This window comes from Felis catus, chromosome B1 (assembly GCF_018350175.1).
Source record: "Felis catus isolate Fca126 chromosome B1, F.catus_Fca126_mat1.0, whole genome shotgun sequence".
NCBI classification, from domain to species: Eukaryota; Metazoa; Chordata; class Mammalia; order Carnivora; family Felidae; genus Felis; species Felis catus.
Window position 1 is genome coordinate 179,760,759 of NC_058371.1, and position 19,690 is coordinate 179,780,448.

Consider the following 19,690-nt stretch of genomic DNA (forward strand, 5'->3'; position numbering starts at 1 on the left):
CCAGATAAATTCTAGAGTTTTCTAAGTAATTACGTTTAGCAACAAGAACAAAAGGAAGATAAAGAAAGGGAAAAAAACAATAATTTGATTAGAAAAATTAAACAAATAATTTGACTTTTTTGGCTTCACATGAAGCCTCCAGGCCAATTTAATAATTGTTTTTAAGTGATGTAGAAATGGGTAGGGAGAAATAGAGGGTATGATGCAGATAACATTTGAAGGCCTTCTCCCAGCCCAAGAAGTTATTTATAATGCAAAAATTCCAATAAGTGCATTTGAAATCATTTCATCTGTAAATTTTTCCTCTCCCTTCTCTGTACTTCACTGCTCTGAACTCCTCTAATGAGTTTCCTCCTCTCACGTTATAGTGAAGTTATTGAAATCAAGTTTGTATCGCCCCAACATAAGGACTTGTACCATGAAGTCAGAGATTCTTTCTCATTCACTTCAACTTCCTCAGAAAACCTTGGTCATATTTTATTTTCAACACATTTGTTGAATCAAACGAATAACCACAGATTTGTCAGTATATAATTACCTCATTAAACAGGAGACAGGGATAATATTCCACTTTGCTTTACTTAAAAAGATAATGCTTTTCATAAATTAAAAAAAAATAGGGGCGCCTGGGTGGCTCAGTTGGTTGAGCATCCGACTTCGGGTCAGGTCATAATCTCTCGATCTGTGAGTTCGAACCCCGCGTCGGGCTCTGTGCTGACAGCTCGGAGCCTGAAGCCTGCTTCAGATTTCATGTCTCCCTCTCTCTCTGACCCTCCCCTGATCATACTCTGTCTCTTTCTCTGTCAAAAATAAATAAACATTATTTTTTTTAAATAGCTGCAATAGAAGAGATAACAACAGAGTGTGTTTTATCCTCAAAGAAGAATACTCAAGTGAAACAGTTTCTCAATAAGTGGACTAACTTCTGAGGTTGAGGGTTAACTACACTTTACAGACAAATTCTACCATTTCTTTGACACATAAAAGATGCTTAAGAGTGTTGTCATATGTCAGCAACATCAATTTTTTTATACATAACTCTAGAGAAAAATCAGAAAAGTCTATCTGCAAAAAAAGGATGCAAAAAATATGGAGATAATACCCTAACTAAATAAGGAGCTACACGTCGAATGCATTATCTAACAAGTGTGCTGGAATTCAGATAAGCAAATGATTTGAGAGTCTGAAGGCAACAAAGACACTAACTGACCTCTAAAGTCACTTTGAGATTTGATGAGAGCTCATTCTGTCCTCAAATGTCATAAGGGCTCAATAGAGTGATCTAGTTTTAAAGGACCAAATTAGAATAAAAAGGGTAATATGGCCACACATTTTATCAGTGTTAATTATTAATACTGAGATTAAAAAAGAAAGGGCTGAGAGTTCGGTAAGCATACTAATTGGTCACTTTTTTCAGCTTGTTTTCCCTGTCAGTGTGAATATTTTAGAGCAGTTCAAAGGGAAATACACACCTGAAGAATACGCATTCAACAGGAACCCTGAGCATAAATGTAAAAAGATTTTAAAAGTGAGAAAGGAATATAGGAAGTAATGATGACTTATCCCCACCTTGAAAGGTGAAGAGCACAGAGAGTGGGGTTGATTTGATGCCAGAGGATAGAATCCTCCCTTCCTTTCATTTCAGATCCTTGATATACTTAAACATATCTGATGCTTTCATGATTAAGCTATTGTGTTATGTAAAATCTGCCTAAAGTCAATAATCAAAATTACTTCCCGTTACTATTTGAATCATAGTAAATAATTCTATCATCAGTTCATATGGTGAAACTATCACTACCCATTATTTAAGTATAAATTATTAGGTGCTATTACTTCATTTAGTTTCTCCCACAATAGTATGATTTACTATTGAAGGAAGCAGGGCTAAGAGAGGTCAGAAAACTGCACTGTTACTAAGAGGACAAACCAGAATTCAAACCGATGTCATCTGGTTGCAAAGCCCATTTTTTAAACCACTATATTCTACAGACAACGTTGCTTCTTGTCTAGGACAGTATCTTCTTTGGATTCTTTTGGATTGTGCTGCTCATTTACTGGAAAACTTCCGCAGCCCACATCTTGATTGGAGACAACATCTGTAATTACTTGCTGTCTCTAATCACCACGAAAAAGCACAACTGAGTAAAGCCCTACAAAAGTGGGGGCATGGTGGACTTGGGGATACTCGAGAGGCACAAAGCCATTTCACAGATGACTAGAAAAGGAGAAAATGCAATCCAACTCTGGCAACAAGAGTGCCACACTGAAAAACAGAACCATGGAAATGCATCCTTTCCAGGGTATGTGAGTGTCTTCCTGAAGGGAAAAAAAATAAATAAATAAATAGGTGGGGCATTTGTTTTGAGAGATTACGCTCCTGCCATTAACAAGTATTTGGGCATCTTTGGAAAGATGGGAGACTGACTTGTTGTTTAATTCAGTCTAAATGAAAACAGTACAAACCAACAGTGACTCGATGGGGGTACCCGAAAAGTGACCCCCATTGGGTAGGTGAATTGGAAATTGGGTAGATGGGAGACAAACAGAGAGAAAACCCTTTATCTCACACCAAGTTATGAGGTTAGTCTCCATCCTCATTATCCTTGTTCATATAAAAATGGTACTTCATTTCCAATTGGTATTTCACATATACTGTCATTTATTTCTGAAATCAAAGGACAAGCACATAGCATATACAAAATGGCTTTGTGATGGACTGTACCATGTTCTAACCATCAAAAACAATGTATTCTAAACCCTATTGAACACATGTGGAGTGAGGGGAATGACTGAAACAATGATTAAGCCTAACATATAATTCTGAAAATGTAAGAGAGCTTGGAAGTGGGGGTACGCTCAAAAATATTAGTGTATAAATATCAAAATGATCTTTTAAAAATCTGAGAACATAAAGTGGCAGAAAATTAATTGGGCATTTAGCGTGGTCAATTTTTTTTAACTTTATTTAAGTTTTTGAAATCTGCCTTACAGACCAACTGCTATTTTCCAGTTTTAATTCACGTCTATGTTATACTATTCGGAGGTTTACCTAGAGGAAAATAAATACTATTTTCTACCTTTTGTTCATTCTTACTCTGATCAAAGTACGTTGTCAAGCAAGAAAGTAAACGTGTTCATTCTATTGTGAGATCACTTAATTACAATTAATGTTTTGAAGGGCATTACACCCAGGGCCAGATCAAATCTACAGATGGCTCTTGCATGGTGTGATTTGAGGGAGACTCTAAAATTGTCTCCCACATTGACCTGCTAGGTACCAACGTTTCTACTCACCTAGTCAGAAATCACACAATTTCATTCACTTGACTTCTTTATCTCATACATCCATTACTACTATTAAAATGCACGTTTTGTAGGTTGCAAGGAAGGCCCTTGAATTCTTCCCTGCTCACATTAGCACAAATTTTCAAATTCATTTGCCATCTCACTAAGAGACCCAAAGTACTTTTTCTGACTTGGAAAGTAAAACATATAAGAAAAATGGGATGTAAGAAAAAAATCACAGATTGTTGGATCTGAGTAAGATTTTAGAGTTAATTCTGTTAACTGCCTTACAAATGATTAGTAGCAGATCCAGAAGGAGTTTGTGACCTACCCATTCATAATGGCAAAACTGGATTGGAGGTCAAATATTTCTTATATTTGAATTGTTGAACACTATATATGGTTACATGATATATAACAAAGCCAAATTAACTTGCAAAGGTAATTCTGGGGGGCGACTGGGAAGAATAAGATGACTATGGCATTAATTCAAAAGTCAAGATAAATAGTGACAATAGAGCTAAAGCGAAGGTTAAATACCACTCTGTGAGAAAGTCTGACGACAACTGCCTAATGTAGAAAAGGGCAAGTTCTTGCATAGTCAATGTATGCTCCTAATGTGATGATGGTTTTAAGCTTACTATTTGGGTTTCACTTGAATTATGAATTTATTGCAGTAGGTTTCCAATTGTTTTAACATGTCATTATCAAGTATTTTATCATTACTAAACTTCCTATCATGAGCTCCCTATTCTAAAATACCTTATCCCGTTAGGAAGATTTTATTGAAATAATAAATAACCAATTTCCCCAATCTTATCGAAAGATCAACATGAAATAATCATACTATCGATAATAATAAAGAGAAAAGAAAATATTTTAGTGATCTTTTTCATAAATTAATGTATAATTCATAAACAATCCTTAAAATACTTTTTAATGATACCGTTTCCATTACCGCTTTCCAGAGACCCATGGATATAAGTACCCTGGGTCTGAAATTATTAAAATGGTGGGACTCATTCTAATTATTAGATTCAGGTTTCACGAAATTATGTTTATTCTTACAGTGTATTCTTTTTCCTAAGCTAATAAAAGAATAAAACCTCATTCATCATTTGACAGTAAGGTGGGTTGGAATGTAGGCTAAAGCTTATTATAAAACCTATTAATCCACAAGCCCTCTTTATAAAATTGTGTTTATTATGCTAAAGTATAGGAAGCAAATAAAAGCTTTTGTAAAACATAAGTGCATTTCACTACTTATCTACTTAAATTTTCCTTTTAGTTATTTCAGTTACTTTTAGTTATTTCCTTACTAAAGCATCTGTGACAACTTATTTTTATCATTAGCTTTTCTAGCGTATACCCAGGTCACGTCGTGACATTGGAATGTTGTTTTTGCACTGGAAAATTATCTTCCAAACTTTACAATGAAAGTTAATCCAAAAATCAGTTATAACTACATTATTTCACATGGGTTAAAATTAAAGAAAACATTTGAGGTAATAATAATTAGGAACTAGGACAGCATCCAAAATGGTATTTTCATAGAAAATCCAATACAAATCCTGATTAAAACCTAACCAAGCAAAACGTTGCAGATTACCTGGATTCCAATTAAAGGTGACAAATGAATACTTGACAGGTTTCAATTCCAATTCTATTTATGTCAGAATGATCCATTAATATTGAAGATGAAATTACCAGAATTCAAGCAATACAATTGTACTTTATGACTAGATAGTAGTCTGAAAACTTGGTCCCAACAAAACTTATTCAAATGCCAACTGCTACATTTGGATCACCCAAAGTGAATCACATCTCCTTCTGTCATTACCTATAGATCAAGACTAACATGAATCACGGCTGGCAGATGACAAATGATTACATAAAACTGAATTTCAAGTGTCAGTTACATACAAAATCAGAAAAATCAGTTCTATTATGATGGTCTTTGCTGATGACAAGACTAAAAACATGGTTACAAAAAATAACTAAACACCTTATGTGGGAAATGTTTGTCAGTAAATTTTCTAGTTTCTTAACAAGCTCACCTGTTAAGTTTTCCATGACATGTATGTTTCCTAAAAAGTAACTGATAATGTGTTTGTCATATATAATTATGTTTCTTACTCATCATTTCTTTCTTATTTTAAAGGTCGAATCCCCTTGAACTCAAAAAAACAGAAAAATAACATTAAAATGTGATTATAATGCCAATGATGCAAAATCCTTTCTGTTAATATAGCTGACATCCCAAAATAAAGACTTCCTTATACATACGGTTGCTGAGAATGAGATAAATACTTTTTTAAACACAAATAAAATGATAACATCAAAAGGTAATCACAGATATAGGAATGTCCTTAAAATAAATCAATCCTTCCTTCCTTCTTAGGTGTGTGTATGTGTAATATTATTATAGTATCTTAGCTTAATTTTTACTTTTGTGCAAAGCATTTCAAACATATTTGCCTTAGAAATATATTCATCAGCAATGTAATTTATACCAAAATTTGGTAGTCATTTAAAATGATACTAAAAATAGTTAATTCTTAAAAAGCACATCAAACTCCCATCCACATAATCATACACCCCCATACACACAGATAAGCATGCCTTTATAGCCATAAGGCAAATGCCATATAACTCTGGATTGTTCATCAAGAGGGATATCCATCAACAGATCCTGATATCATATCTTCTCACCCAGATAACAATGTAGAAAACTAATTATTTAACATGATTTAGTTTAGCCATAATTTCACTTGGGCTCACTTGTCATCTATTATGCTCTAAGGTTGGATTTTAATATTCATAGGTAAACTTCCAGAAAAAAAAATCAGATTTCCCTGAATTAATATGCTCTATTTGCATACCATCACTAAAGAAACCAGTGTATAACAAAAGTTAGAATGTCTTATTTCACTTGGGGGATGGGATGGTGAAAGGCAAATCCATTTCAAGTGTTCACCAGAGATATAATGTGTGATCCCCCTTCCTTCACTTACATATAACCAAATCTCTTTTTACATTTGAAATAATCATAAAATTAGTATGAACTTTCCTGTTCCATCATTTGACACAAAGCTATTCCTAAGACATTTACTTATAACCTGAAATCCAAAAAATAAATCACCCGTTTGGGGGAAACATAAACAGATGTGAAAAGTTTATAAGAACTATCTGCAGTCTAACTTTATAACATAAAGAAAGTGTAGAGAAGGCCAATTGTGGTAATTATGAGAATCATCTCACAAAAGGGTAAGAATATGGAGTCCTAAAATTTGCTTTCTTCTCTTTCCCTTGCACAAAAATGAGAAGAAAAAAAAAAACCTTATAATTAAATGACAAGGAGTTCTAATAGTATTTACAATCTATTTTTTGAGAATAAGATATCATTGTTCTTGTTTGACTCCATTTCAGCTATCACTCAAAAGGAGAGGTTCCAAAACGCTTTACTGGATACGTCAGAAAAGAAAGAATTGAGCAAAGTGTGTTTATTGTCATTTCCTTTCACTGAGGCTGGACAATTGCAGTTGAAGAAATAGTTGCATGACAAAAATGAATAGAAGAAAACAATAACACAAGACCTTTATCAGTTTCTATCGTTTAGGTATTATGAGTTAATTTAGTTTAGTTTTTTTTTTTCTTTTTTCATAGAAGGTAGTCTGATTTATTTGTAAATGTGTTTACTTCTGACAGGTTGTTTGAAAATGATGGTGCAAGTTTGGTGAATTTTATCTATACAGTTATGTTCCTTTATTTGGTATTTCTGGACTTTAGCAAATATTTATTTTTTTTTAGGTACAATAGTTTTAGTGTCAGCTATTTTGTTTTAGATTTAGACTGAGCCTCATGAGTCTACTTATGGCTCACTAGCGTGATTATGTGTGTGGATGCTGTGTTTGCCCCTACCATTTTCCATATGCTCTGCCTCACCAACACTGCCATCCGGCGTGGTCCTTTCGTAGCTGTCCTCTGGGAGTGGAAGGGCACCCAGCCTTGGCCCTGATGAACTCTTACTGCTTGGTGTCTCTGACTCCTCCAGCCCGCTGTCATAGCAACTCTGCAGTGACCCCTGATGTGGGTCCTGAGGCTGACTCACAACAGAAAACGTCACTCTACGAAATGGCTGCAAAAGAAAAGATTCTGAATGTCACTAAAGTGTAAGATTGTAAACGATCTTATTACAAAACACATAAACGACATACATCAAGGACTACCGGCGACTCATTCAATACAAAATGGTTAGAGATGTTCAACTCTATTTGGTTAACTGTGTTATCTGAGGCAGTGCCTAGAATTTCATTTTCATTGTGGAAAAAAAAAAAAACCCTGAAAATTCCCTTTCTGCAACAGAGATAAGAAAACAGCAATTTCACTAAAATACACATTTAACTCTATGTTAGTACCATGTATTCAACCTTCTTCTATTCTGTAGTCTTCACTTCAAATTTGCTTTTCACAAATAGACTCTATCGCAAGTGTCACTGATTTGGGAAGGCAATACACATTGAAATAATCATTGTAGGCATTCATTTTTAAAAACTCTGTCTGTATGATACAATGGTTTTAAAATGAGTGTTCTGGCAGTTGACTCAAACTATTAAAGGGATAACTAATAAATAGGAATTTAGGGACACTGTTAGGAGATAGGAATACATTCCTGTTTTTCTTCTTATTAAAAATATTACCTATTGACCCTGAGATTGTAAGGGTAGCATTGAACTAATAGATGAAAGTCCCTTTAACCAGGGAACAGAAAATAAACCCCCAAGCTTAATTGTATGTGCTTACAATGACCGTTTATAGTTTGTTCAAAAGTAGTTACCGCACGCACAGCCTTTAAATTGTAATTTTAAAGTGTTGTAAATTTTTATCCAGTTGGATCCCACAAGTTACTATGACACCAAAGTTGGCTGCACTGAAGATTTACTATGTACAGAATTTACAGATTATTGTAACTACAAAACAAAAGAAAAAATTAGGTTCATTAAGGGAACAAACTAATGCCATGCATTGATAGTATCCTGCACATAACAGTTGAGGGAAAAAAGAAAAACAATATAAAAAGGTTCTGTGATATCTCCCTGAGATTATTCTTGGCAATAGCTGTAGCCATTAAAAACTTGTGTGTGGCTTGAAAACGGCATAAATGTATTTTTTAAACTTACAGCTCAGACTGGTGCTTTTTAATACAAGGTATAAAAATAATAATGTTGCCAGAAAATAGTGAGAAAGGTCGAAAGCCTTTTTTTGCACTTTTATAACTTGAATACGAATGGTTCAAATCATGAGTCATGACTGGACCAATCTACCCATGTAGGTTATTCAAGGGAAAGCTAAGAAGAGTTACAGTATTTCCCCCAAGTTTATAAAGTGGTTTCACTAGAGATGAATGCATGCTTCCACAAATCTTCCCTTCACTTTATCTCAGAACACTGGCCAGGAATATTGTCCATTATTAGCTTTTCTAACCCAGTACCTTGCCCTTCATGTACTCATTTGGAGAGGACAGTCTTAATAAAATCCTATCTTTCATTCTAATTCAAAATCAAATGTTTAGAACTGCTGAATCCTATTAGGAAGGGAAAACATTTCTCTTCTTTATAACGTTTCACCAAATTGGAACTACAGTATTTTTAAAACAATTATGAAATACTTCTAGTACAAATAGCATATATATATATACACATATATATACATATATATACATATAAATATATATACATACGTATATATATGTGTATATATATATATATATAGAGAGAGAGAGAGAGAGAGACCCAAAATTTACTGGCAATAAACTCTAAAATCATTACTCTTATTTCATTAATAATACTTCTATTTCTTCACAATAATACAATTGTGATGTTTTAACTTATATTTTAAGTAAATATAGAAGTCTATATGTATTTACCAGGCTTTATCTTATGTGCACAAAGTTTTTTTTATTTTTTTTTCGAGTTATCACTCTCAGTTGACTGCAAATTATCTGAATTTCCTTAGTCTCACCTCAGAAATAAGGCCACTCACTGTTTCCTAAAACCACACTGTTCTGCACAAAGAAAATATTCAGTAAATACTATTGAACAATAAGCTTTAAATGGCAATGTTGAATTTAGAAAAGGACAGTAATGGTCATTCAGACATATCACTTCAAGACATAGCAATGGGTCACACACACACACACACACACACACAGAAAGGACTGTCAAATGCTATTCTTGATTCTCAAATCTTTAAAAAAAATTTTTAATGTTTATTTATTTTTGACAGAGAGAGAGAGAGACAGAGCATGAGTGGAGGAGGGGCAGAGAGAGAGAGGGAGACACAGAATGTGAGGCAGGCTCCAGGCTCTGAGCTGTCAGCACAGAGCCCGATGCGGGGCTGGAACTCACAGATGGCAAGATCATGACCTGAGCCGAAGTCGGATGCTCAACTGACTGAGCCACCCAGGTACCTCTCAAACCTTTTAGAAACAGTCTTCATTAACCCAAGAAGAAAGACCAAAATGAATACAGAAACACTAATACATACTAATAAATTGACAAAAGAAAGTATATAACAAATTATGAGAAATGTTATTCCATCTCTATATAAAAATAGAAAAAACGGTGATGTTTACCTGATGGGAGTAAACTCAGAATCTGTAATTAAATGCTGGTTCCACCAAAGTAGTAGTAGGACAGCACATGGGTGATTGGTTATGTTTGTAACAAAAAATGTCAAAAATAAGATAATTATTTTTCTATCATGTACAGTATAACAGCTTCTATGAATCTGTGTATTTTCTGTGACTATTTTAATTTCCATGAATTATTTTAGGTTACATATTAAATTTAATGATGAAAAGAAAGCTTTTTTAAATTTAAAAACTAAGATCTATTTATATAATAAAAAAGTCTAGATTCATGAATGCTTTTTGTATGTGTAGAAAAACTAAAAAATAAATAAATAAATAACACCTAATGGATGAAACAAAATAACTGACAATAAAAATCCAAAATAGAGAGTATCATACAATGAATCATGAAAAATCCCATCCATCATTTTTTTAATGCTTATTTATTTTTGAGAGAGACAGAGCATGAGCGGAGGAGGGGCAGAGGCAGAGGGAGACACAGAATCCAAAGCTCCGAGCTGTCAGCACAGAGCCTGATGCAGGGCTCATAATCACAGACCATGAGATTATGACCTGAGCCTAAGTTGGACGCTTAACCGACTGAGCCACCCAGGCGCGCCCCCCCATCCGTCATTTTTAACCACATTTTAAAATATTCCATTACAATTCAGCAATACCAACAATATCAGTATTACATTACTATTTCAAGGTCTATTTTGATAGTTTTTTGAAAACAGAATTCTTCTGGCAAAGTATTTAAGTTGGCTATGTGAACAAATTAGTGCAGAATCCTAAATTCTGAAGGAAAACCCATTAATTCAAGGGTTAAGGTTTTGTTCCAATGGTAAATCAGACACACAGATTAGATGGATAGATGATAGATAAATAGTAGATAGATAGATAGATAGATAGATACAAGATAGAGATAGAGAGACAAATAAATGGGCAGATAGACAAGTATTTACATACCATCATTCATCACCAGTTTGGGTCTATTGAGAAGATAGGTTTTACAGCAGAAGCTAAGAAAAAGAAATCACATTTTTTATAGATTCTCGAAATGCCGACTCAATAAAAAATGGAAAGCACTGTATTGACTGTGTGGCATGACACAGAGAATGAATTTGCATTATATATATATATGTACATATATATACATATGTATACATATATGTATATGTGTATATATATTATATATATAATATATATTATATATATATATAAAACTATCACTTAGTTAATTATTGATACTCTGGAGTAGCGTGGTTTACATGGGGATTCTTGAACCTAGCCGTGCCTTAGAATGGCCCAGAGAACTTGTCAAAAAGCACCAAACCAGTACAGGGCTTCAACTTAAACTCAATGAATCAGTGTTCAGAGTGTGAATGGATATCAGTAATTTATAAAGTCCCTTTGGGTAATGAAGAGGCACAGAGAGGAAGGAGAAACCCTGCAACTGAAAGCAGTCAAAAAGACAAACTGCCCAGGAAGCCAGGTGGTCCTTTAAGTATTCCTTGATAAAGTTTCTCTGGAGATTGAGTAGAACCATGGCTTCATCTTGGGATACAAAAGTATGGACATGAAGACATCTGGTGACCTGAAGTGTCTGAGCTTTGTATTATTCTGTCCAGAGTGGTAAATGATTTCTTGTCTTGCAAAGACAAGCTGGTCTTTCTAAAACAGGAAAAAGCACAAGAAGAGGAGAAAAAACTGTCAGCCTTCTAGCATTTTGAAATTGTCAAGATGTGTTCAAAAATTAAATAAGTAATGCAAGAAAAGGGTCTTCAATAAAAGCATTCCAAAAACTTTGAGTGGAAAATGCACGACAATTACACACAAGAGGGAGTGGTAATCGAAGATTTTATGAAGGCAAATGAATGCTCTAATTGAATAAGTGAGATTTAAGATGTGTTTAGACCATTTCATGCAAAGGAGTAGGAAGAAGAAATGTTGGCGGCAGAGAATTATGCCAAGAAAAAGTGAACTATGAAAAAAACACCAATGGCAATGGGCAGCAAGGCGTTAGAATGTCTGGATGCTTGGATTTACTCATTATTTCACTATACGTACATTTGCTTTATATTCATTATCTCTCAGGGTTTCAAGGATGTCCCAACATTGCTTTTACAAATTAAAAAAAAAACCTCAAAATCGTATAGGTGTGTATATAAAAACAGATCAAGTATAATATAATTAGGTTTCCAATGAAATGGAGATACAAAAATATGCCATGAAACTTGCTTAGGATTTAGGGCAGGCATTGCAAAGGAAGGGTTTGTAGGTTGAGACTTCTAAGGAGAAATTGAGAAAGTGGGGATAGACTATTAATTTTCAAAATAGGACATAAGAGGATTACAGTTAAAAGAAAAAGGTTTGTGCAAAGAGTTTTGTTTATTTATGCACAGTTCTATCTTTCTTCATTTTTTCTGAAAACATTTGCTTTAAGGTCAATGTTTGAAGGCACAGCTAAAAACCCATAACATAAGGTACAATAGGAATGAATGAAATCAGAGAAATAAGTAAATTAGGAATTAAAAAAAAGAAATTAAAAATAAAATTACAAAGGCAAGGTAAACAGTAAAACATGTTGAGTAATAGAATGCATGGTATGCGTGTGAGTAATGAGAAAAAAAATGTTATATTGGAAATAACAGAAAAAGGAAAGGATTTTATTCCAAACACCTCTATAGTTTCACTATTGACCTCAATCAAGTTAGCTGACCTTTTGGTTCTTTTGCCTTAGGCTCAGGGTCTAAAATGGAGACGATACCTGCCCCTTACTAACTTAAATTCTCTGAGAAATAATCAGATGGTTTACAAAATAAAAACCTGAAGCTCCCTCAAAGAGGGAACTATAAATGGTATCATAGCTGAGGCCAAAGCTATATAACTAGAGTGATATCTTTTATTACATTTTAGGTTTTTGCTTTTTTCCTTTTCTTGTCTGTTCGGTTTTTTTGTATTGTTTTGCTGTTGTTGTTGTTGTTGTTTTGATATAGAACTTGTTCAGTAATCCACAAAGTTTCTAAATAGAATTTTAAAAATTCATATGAAATTTCAAATCTAATTCTCCTGTTAATGTGGTGCTTTTATTGTTCAAATGCAAGCTGCTCATAAAATAAATATGTGCATACAAGGGTGCCATTTTTTCAAAAGGTGTTTGAATCTAATCATCTATTGGGCATGAATGTCTCTGCGGTCACTTCTTTTGGAATGTCATTTATCAACTAATTGTTCCTCCAATTATGACACAGAGGAGAATTTCACTGGAAGACACATCCTACTACAGGGACTTTTCAGATTTTTTAGAGGTTGTTGCAAATATATTCAAAGGTAACTCCAGATAACATGCAATCCCTAAGGCATTAGAGGTATCTTCCTCCTTATCCCAGGCCCCAGTTGATGGAAATGCATCAGAGCTGGCATTGATTTAAAGTCCTAAAGACTTAGAAGAAGCATTCTCCATTCTTTATATAATTTTATTCACTTCATTTTCTGAAAATCTAGAGGTCCAATGGGAAATGGGCAGAAATGTAATGGAGAGGTCTTCTACCTTCTATATGCAGGCTGTGGGGAGCCCAAGGTGGTTGCCTTTTTCTTCCCTCCCCTGTTTTTTTGGAAATGCTCATGAGTCCTTGGGTAAGAGGTGTATGAATGCAGTAAACATTTCCCTATAAGACTAATTTCACAGACTGGAAAGGACAAACACAGAAAATAAGGATTTAAATTCGGTGCTGTGGGGTACACAATGTAACGTATTCAATAAATGCATTTGCTCTTTAATATTTTTGATACTCTTTTTTTCTAGAAAATGTGAACAGATGTTAAAACTGATATATCAGTAAACTTGGGATTAGGAGAAATATAACCTGCTTGATGAGGAAAGGAGTTAGACTATATTTTTATCTTTATCTTTATCTTTTTTTCCTTTTTTTTTTTTTTTTTGAGAGGAAGGGAATTTAAGAAGGGTAGGGCAGAAAAAGAGAGAGAATCCCAAGCAGGATCCACACCCAGCACAGAGCCCAATGCAGGGCTCGATCTCACAGCCATGAGAGCATGATCTGAGCCCCAATCAAGAGTCAGAAGTTGAACCATGAGCCACCCAGGAGCCCCTAGACTATATCTTGATTACAGAAATAAAGCTTGCATTCTAATGACATTATGGCAATGGGCATAAAGCATTCATGAAGGGAAAATGTGATGAACATTTGATTCATTATTTTTCTCTAAAATTGCATCTCTATAACTGGTAATGCAAATTGCCAAACAGTAAACCTAAATCTAGGCAATATAACAGGTTTACAGGTCACATGAGATGTTACCAGAATTTCTACTTCAAATATGAGCTGGGACCAGATATCACCCTACTCTTCTTCAGAAGGTTCAAAGGAGGTCAAGTCAATACATTTCACATTCATAAGATGATTGAAGGAATTTTCTTAAAAAAAAGTTTTGTTTTGGGACACCTGGGTGGCTCAGTCAGTTAAGTGTCCGACTTCGGCTCAGGTCATGGTCTCACAGCTAGTGAGTTCGAGCCCCACGTCGGGCTCTGTGCTGACAGCTCAGAGCCCGGAGCCTGCTTCAGATTCTGTGTCTCCCTCTCTCTGTGTCCCTCCTCTGTTCATGTTCTATCTCCTCTCTCTTTCTTAAAAATAAATAAACATTGAAAAAAATTTTTAAAGTTTTGTTTTGTTTTGTTTTTACTGTCTAGAAAGCTGATGTCAAGTTTTACTAAAGGTATGATAACTACCACAATTTCTATTTCATCTTGCAGATTCATTAATTTTTTTTTAAATTTTAGAGACTCATAAAACCACTCCCTTTTTGAAAGCACTGGCATAATAACATGTAGCATTTATAACTTGAAACATTGAGAAAATTAACTTTGAAACGAATATGCTATTTTGTTTTCAGAATTCAATAATTGCCAAATATATGTGACATTACGAGGGGCTACCCATTAAAAAAATCATGAAGTCCACTGACAGTTCCCAAGAAAAGCAATAGAGACCACATACATATTCACAAGTAGATGGATATTTATTATTCATTCTTCATTGTTAATTGATTTAAAAAGTGACTATCATAGAATCAAAGCACATTTTATGGCCCATAATCAGACATTCTCAAAGGTATTTGCCTTCTTCCTGCATTAGCAAAATCTTCTGAGTGACAGCCTCCACAGTAAAAACTTGTTTTCTTTGATAGGACAGTGGCCGATTTAGAAAATGGTAAACAATTGAGGTGAACTTCAGAAATATCCTGCTGTGCACACTACTTGCAGTAAAGAGAAAACATAACCTCGGCGAAGAGAGCAGGAACTGTCCCCCTCGAAGTCCACATCTTACAACCTAGTGACTCCATGTTTATGGGGATTTCGTTTGCAAGAGGATAAGACCCTAAGGATGCCGCGGAAAGAACTTCAGGGTAAATCTCTTTCCTTATTGAATACTGCTCTGCGTCTTGCAGACAACTTTATTGAGGACTTTAAATCTGCACCTTCCTTTTTAGCTTCAATAGTTTTTCATAAATTGTCTCCTTATCTGGAACTCACATACAGCTGTCTTAGTCATATCAATTATTTCTGAATGGGCTGAAAAGGCTTTTTTATTTTTTCCAATTCACTTAGTTACGTCCATCAAACAGACTTCTAATGACTCTCTTTGTCAGTCATAAAGCATTGAAACAGGCATGGAGCAGAACATCGCAGCATTCATAAGGAACACTACATTTTATTTTTAAAGAGGATCTAGCTAAGTCTGAGAGATCTTTCTTGCAACGGCACAGGTACTTGATTAATCTGCAAACATTTTCAACTGACGTCAATGGTTACCGCACAAACATATCTAGGATTCCATTGTGCCTTAAATGGAATACGTCTGGCAGGACCTTCAAACGAACTTTAACCAGGTCTTTTAAACTTTTTAGGGGCATCTTCTCTGGCTCACATCTCAGTATTTTTCCATACTTCAAACAGTTTTTTCTTTCTTTCAAGTCAATAGCAGATGAAAGGATATTAAAAAGCAACATGTTGAAACATTTGGACTAGTTAATTAAAATGCTCATTGGGGAAGAAATAAAATAACTGTATTTATTTCTTTTGACTTGCATGTAATTACATATTTGACATTATTGTTTATGTTTGTCCTACACAGGTTGAGGATGCAGATGATACTTTATAACTCTTAGTCCAGTAGATAATAAACTACCTAATATTGCAAAGGAACAGTGATATCAATATTAAAATAGTGGCCGCTACGTACTGTAAAGGTACTATTTATTTCACTCCTGCTATCACTTCTCCTCGTTTCATCCTTACCTGGATCATATTATATTCTGATTTTGCAAATGAGAAAAAAAAGTTAGTGAATTTCAGTATTTACTCAAGAACTACCCTAGTCTAAAAATACAAATGGATCTCCTATTTCCCACCCCCTCATGAAAAATGGCAGGAAACAGAATAGCCAAAGCCTAAAATTCTTAGCAAATGAATGCAAACTTTTTTTTTCTAAAACTTTTAAAATAGGTATTATGCTCTCAAACACAAATTGTGGGTCCTCTACACTGTGGACACGATTGTTTGATCTATCTTTTGCTCTATTTACTGTCTATAGACACCTGGTCCAGGATTAGCAAACTTTTTCTGTTAAGAGACAGAAAGTAAATATTTTAGGCTTTGCAGGTCACAGGTCTCTGCCCCCACCACTCAATGCTGCTGTTGTTGTGCAAAAAGAGCCACTGAACATACATAAATGAATGCGTATGGCCATGTTCCAATGATACTTTATTTATGGAAATAGAAATTTGAATTTCATATAATTTCCACATTCTGTGAAGTGCTATTTTTAAATTTTTTCAACCATATAAAAATGTAAAAAATTAAATGAAAAAGTACAACTTTTCTGTTGTATTGACATTTTTAAACATTATCATGAACTTTTCAAGTAGTGTGTAAAATCCTCATAAGCAATGTTTATCCATTATACCTCTGTTTCAACTATCATACCTTGAAAATAGTTTATATTCAATTGGCATTTATTGACATGTTTCGATATTTCTTGTCCTTTTTGGAAATAACCCTTTTTTTTAAATTTTTTAATGTTTATTTATTTTTGAGAGAGACGGAGAGACAGCAGGGGAGAGGCAGAGACAGAGAGGGAGACACAGAATCTGAAGCAGGCTCTAGGCTCTGAGCTGTCAGTACAGAGCCCGACGCAGGGCTTGAACCCACAGACCATGAGATCATGACCTGAGCCAAAGTCAGACGTTTAACCGACTAAGCCACCCAGGCGCCCCTGGAAATAAATCGTACCTGGGGAATCAGAAGAACTGGATTTAAGTACTGGCTCTGGTATTAAGTGTGAAATATGGGGAAAAGACTAATCTTTCAACTTTAGTATGTTTGACTTTAAAATGAAGAAGTTATTGGGGCGCCTGGGTGGCGCAGTCGGTTAAGCGTCCGACTTCAGCCAGGTCACAATCTCGCGGTCCGTGAGTTCGAGCCCCGCGTCGGGCTCTGGGCTGATGGCTCAGAGCCTGAAGCCTGTTTCCGATTCTGTGTCTCCCTCTCTCTCTGCCCCTCCCCCGTTCATGCTCTGTCTCTCTCTGTCCCAAAAATAAATAAAAACGTGGAAAAAAATTAAAAAAAAATAAAAAAATAAAATGAAGAAGTTATAGCAGAAGATATTTAATATCTTTTCCCATTTCTTAATTCTCTGAAACTGTAGAAGCTGGGTGTGTTGGATTAGGGAATCAATGGCTGAAATCAGCGATTGTAAAGTAGACTTTGCTCACCCATTAAGAAATTCCTTAGAACACTGCCTGCAAATACTAATTCATCTTGGAACGCATTTACTCACCAAATCAAGATCATGAACAAAAATATGCATAATAATCCAACATCTTAGTCAATTATCTTACTGAAAAGTTACAAAAATGGGAAGGTTCCTTCAGGCTTACCACTTTTCATGAAAAGGTAAAGACATTCATCTGAAATGTCAGCTCCTTGGAATATGTTTGCCTAAAATCTTACCTATCCTCTGAAACCACCTCTTTTGTGATTCCCTTTTCACTGAACCACATGAAAATGCTGAGTTCCTACTGTGCGCTGAAAACTATGACATCTCACTCATTTCTCAAAGGTGTGAGTCAAATAGCAGAGGTTGGCAAGGTTGGTATGGAACAGAATGGTGAAAGCATCCTGGGCCACGCTTGGGTTGCACCTCCTACTTCCTACTTTATTTGAAACTCGGCACAGTCCCTTGTAAGTTTCTATGTTTACACTCACAGAGAAGCAGGAAGGCAGGAGGGGGGAAGTCCTACTTAGAAAAAGAGAATATTGACAAGCAACTAATGAGAAAAATACTGTCTTCACAAAGACATTCAACGCAACAAAGACTTACTAAGCACTTGCTTTGTGCCCACCACTGTGCTGAAAAATCTACATACTGCAAATCCAGCCATTAGGCTCAGTTGGGCACGTGTAGATTAATCACGCAAAAGCACTCAGAATGCAAGCAGAGGTTTCTTTTCCTTTTTCGTTTTCCTTTCTTTTGCTATTGTGATAAGCATCAAAAGCTCAGTTCACATGCCGCTCGGTTGCTTTGCATGACTACTCTACACACCCATGGGGTTCCAGAAGCAGCTGAATGAAGTCGATAAACCTATGTCTTATGCTACGCAGTTGGAGTTAGTCTGTAGCAGTTCAAGGGAGCAATGCTGAAGAACCAAGTGGAACCGCAGGAAAACTGCTCAGGTTTCCAGTTACTAAAACATAAATGAACAAATAGGCAACAATAACAAAGATGAAAAATAGCCTTTCAGAAGCTACCTCCTAAAATACATAGAAGCTTAGGCGCACAGATAGAAGCCTGCCTCACGAGCGCCCGACTCAGTTCTCCCGTACTGAAGTGAATGAAAATGAAATGTTCATTTTAAGATGCACTCAAACAGATGCTCCGGAATTTTCGTCTCCTTTTTCCTTTTCCATCTTAGACACTTCATCCAAACTGCACCTGGTCAATCTGTTTAGGAGACTATATACATTTAAAAACATTTACTTTTCCCATCCTATGGAATGAAGTTTTGTGCCCTTAAATAGCATCCCTTGGTCTGGATGGATTACAATGTCTAACAGGAATCAAGAGAGACACACGGAGTAAGGCTCTGAAGTGTTACTTAAACGTTTAATTATTAAACTCAGTTGAAACCTCATTCTTGAGCCAGAACAGCCTCTACACAGGTGAACCTTCTGCTACCCTGGTGAACTCATTTTCTCTGCCATTCCTGCCAGCTTAATTGTTTTATCTCACTTACCTGCACTTCGTTCAAAAGACAGGCTACCAGTGTCCATAAAACGTCCAAGGAAAAAATGTATTCAAAGCCCATATGCTAATTTTCATCTCTCAGTGCAAGTCAAATGACTGCAAAAGAATCAGTGGATATGGGTGTTGGTAGACAGAAAAATGGACCCTGATGATGTCCACATTCTCGAATCCCTGGAAACTGTGAAGAGGCAACCTGACGTGCAAAAGGGGATTTATTTTTAGATAGAATTAAGGTTGCTAATCAACTGACCTTAAGACAGGGAGACTATATTGGACTACCTGGGTGGGTCTGATGTAATCTCAAGGATTTTTTAAAAATAGGAAAGGCAGAAAAAGAGATCAGAACGATGCAATGTGAGAACTGTCCTCACCCTTGATAGCTTGGAACAGAGAAGAAAGGGGCACAGGCCAGGTCATACAGGTGGCCTCTAGAAGCTATTAAAGG

At 35.3% G+C, this 19,690-nt stretch overlaps 1 protein-coding gene across 9 annotated transcripts in view; it reads right to left on the reverse strand.

Annotated features, from left to right (window-relative positions):
- Window positions 1-19,690, reverse strand: part of PCDH7 (protocadherin 7) — a 420,442-nt gene that overhangs the window by 224,242 nt on the left and 176,510 nt on the right. For 3 of the 9 annotated variants that reach the window (XM_023253217.2, XM_023253219.2, XM_023253222.2), the window contains one exon: window positions 7,234-7,426. The exons of 1 other annotated variant lie outside the window; for it this stretch is intronic. In XM_023253217.2, coding sequence (XP_023108985.1) covers window positions 7,234-7,426 — 193 coding nt within the window. Of the gene's footprint in view, window positions 1-7,209; window positions 7,427-19,690 lie in introns of all 9 variants that reach the window. 5 more of the 9 variants (XM_023253216.2, XM_023253218.2, XM_023253221.2 and 2 more) reach the window with 2 other exon arrangements.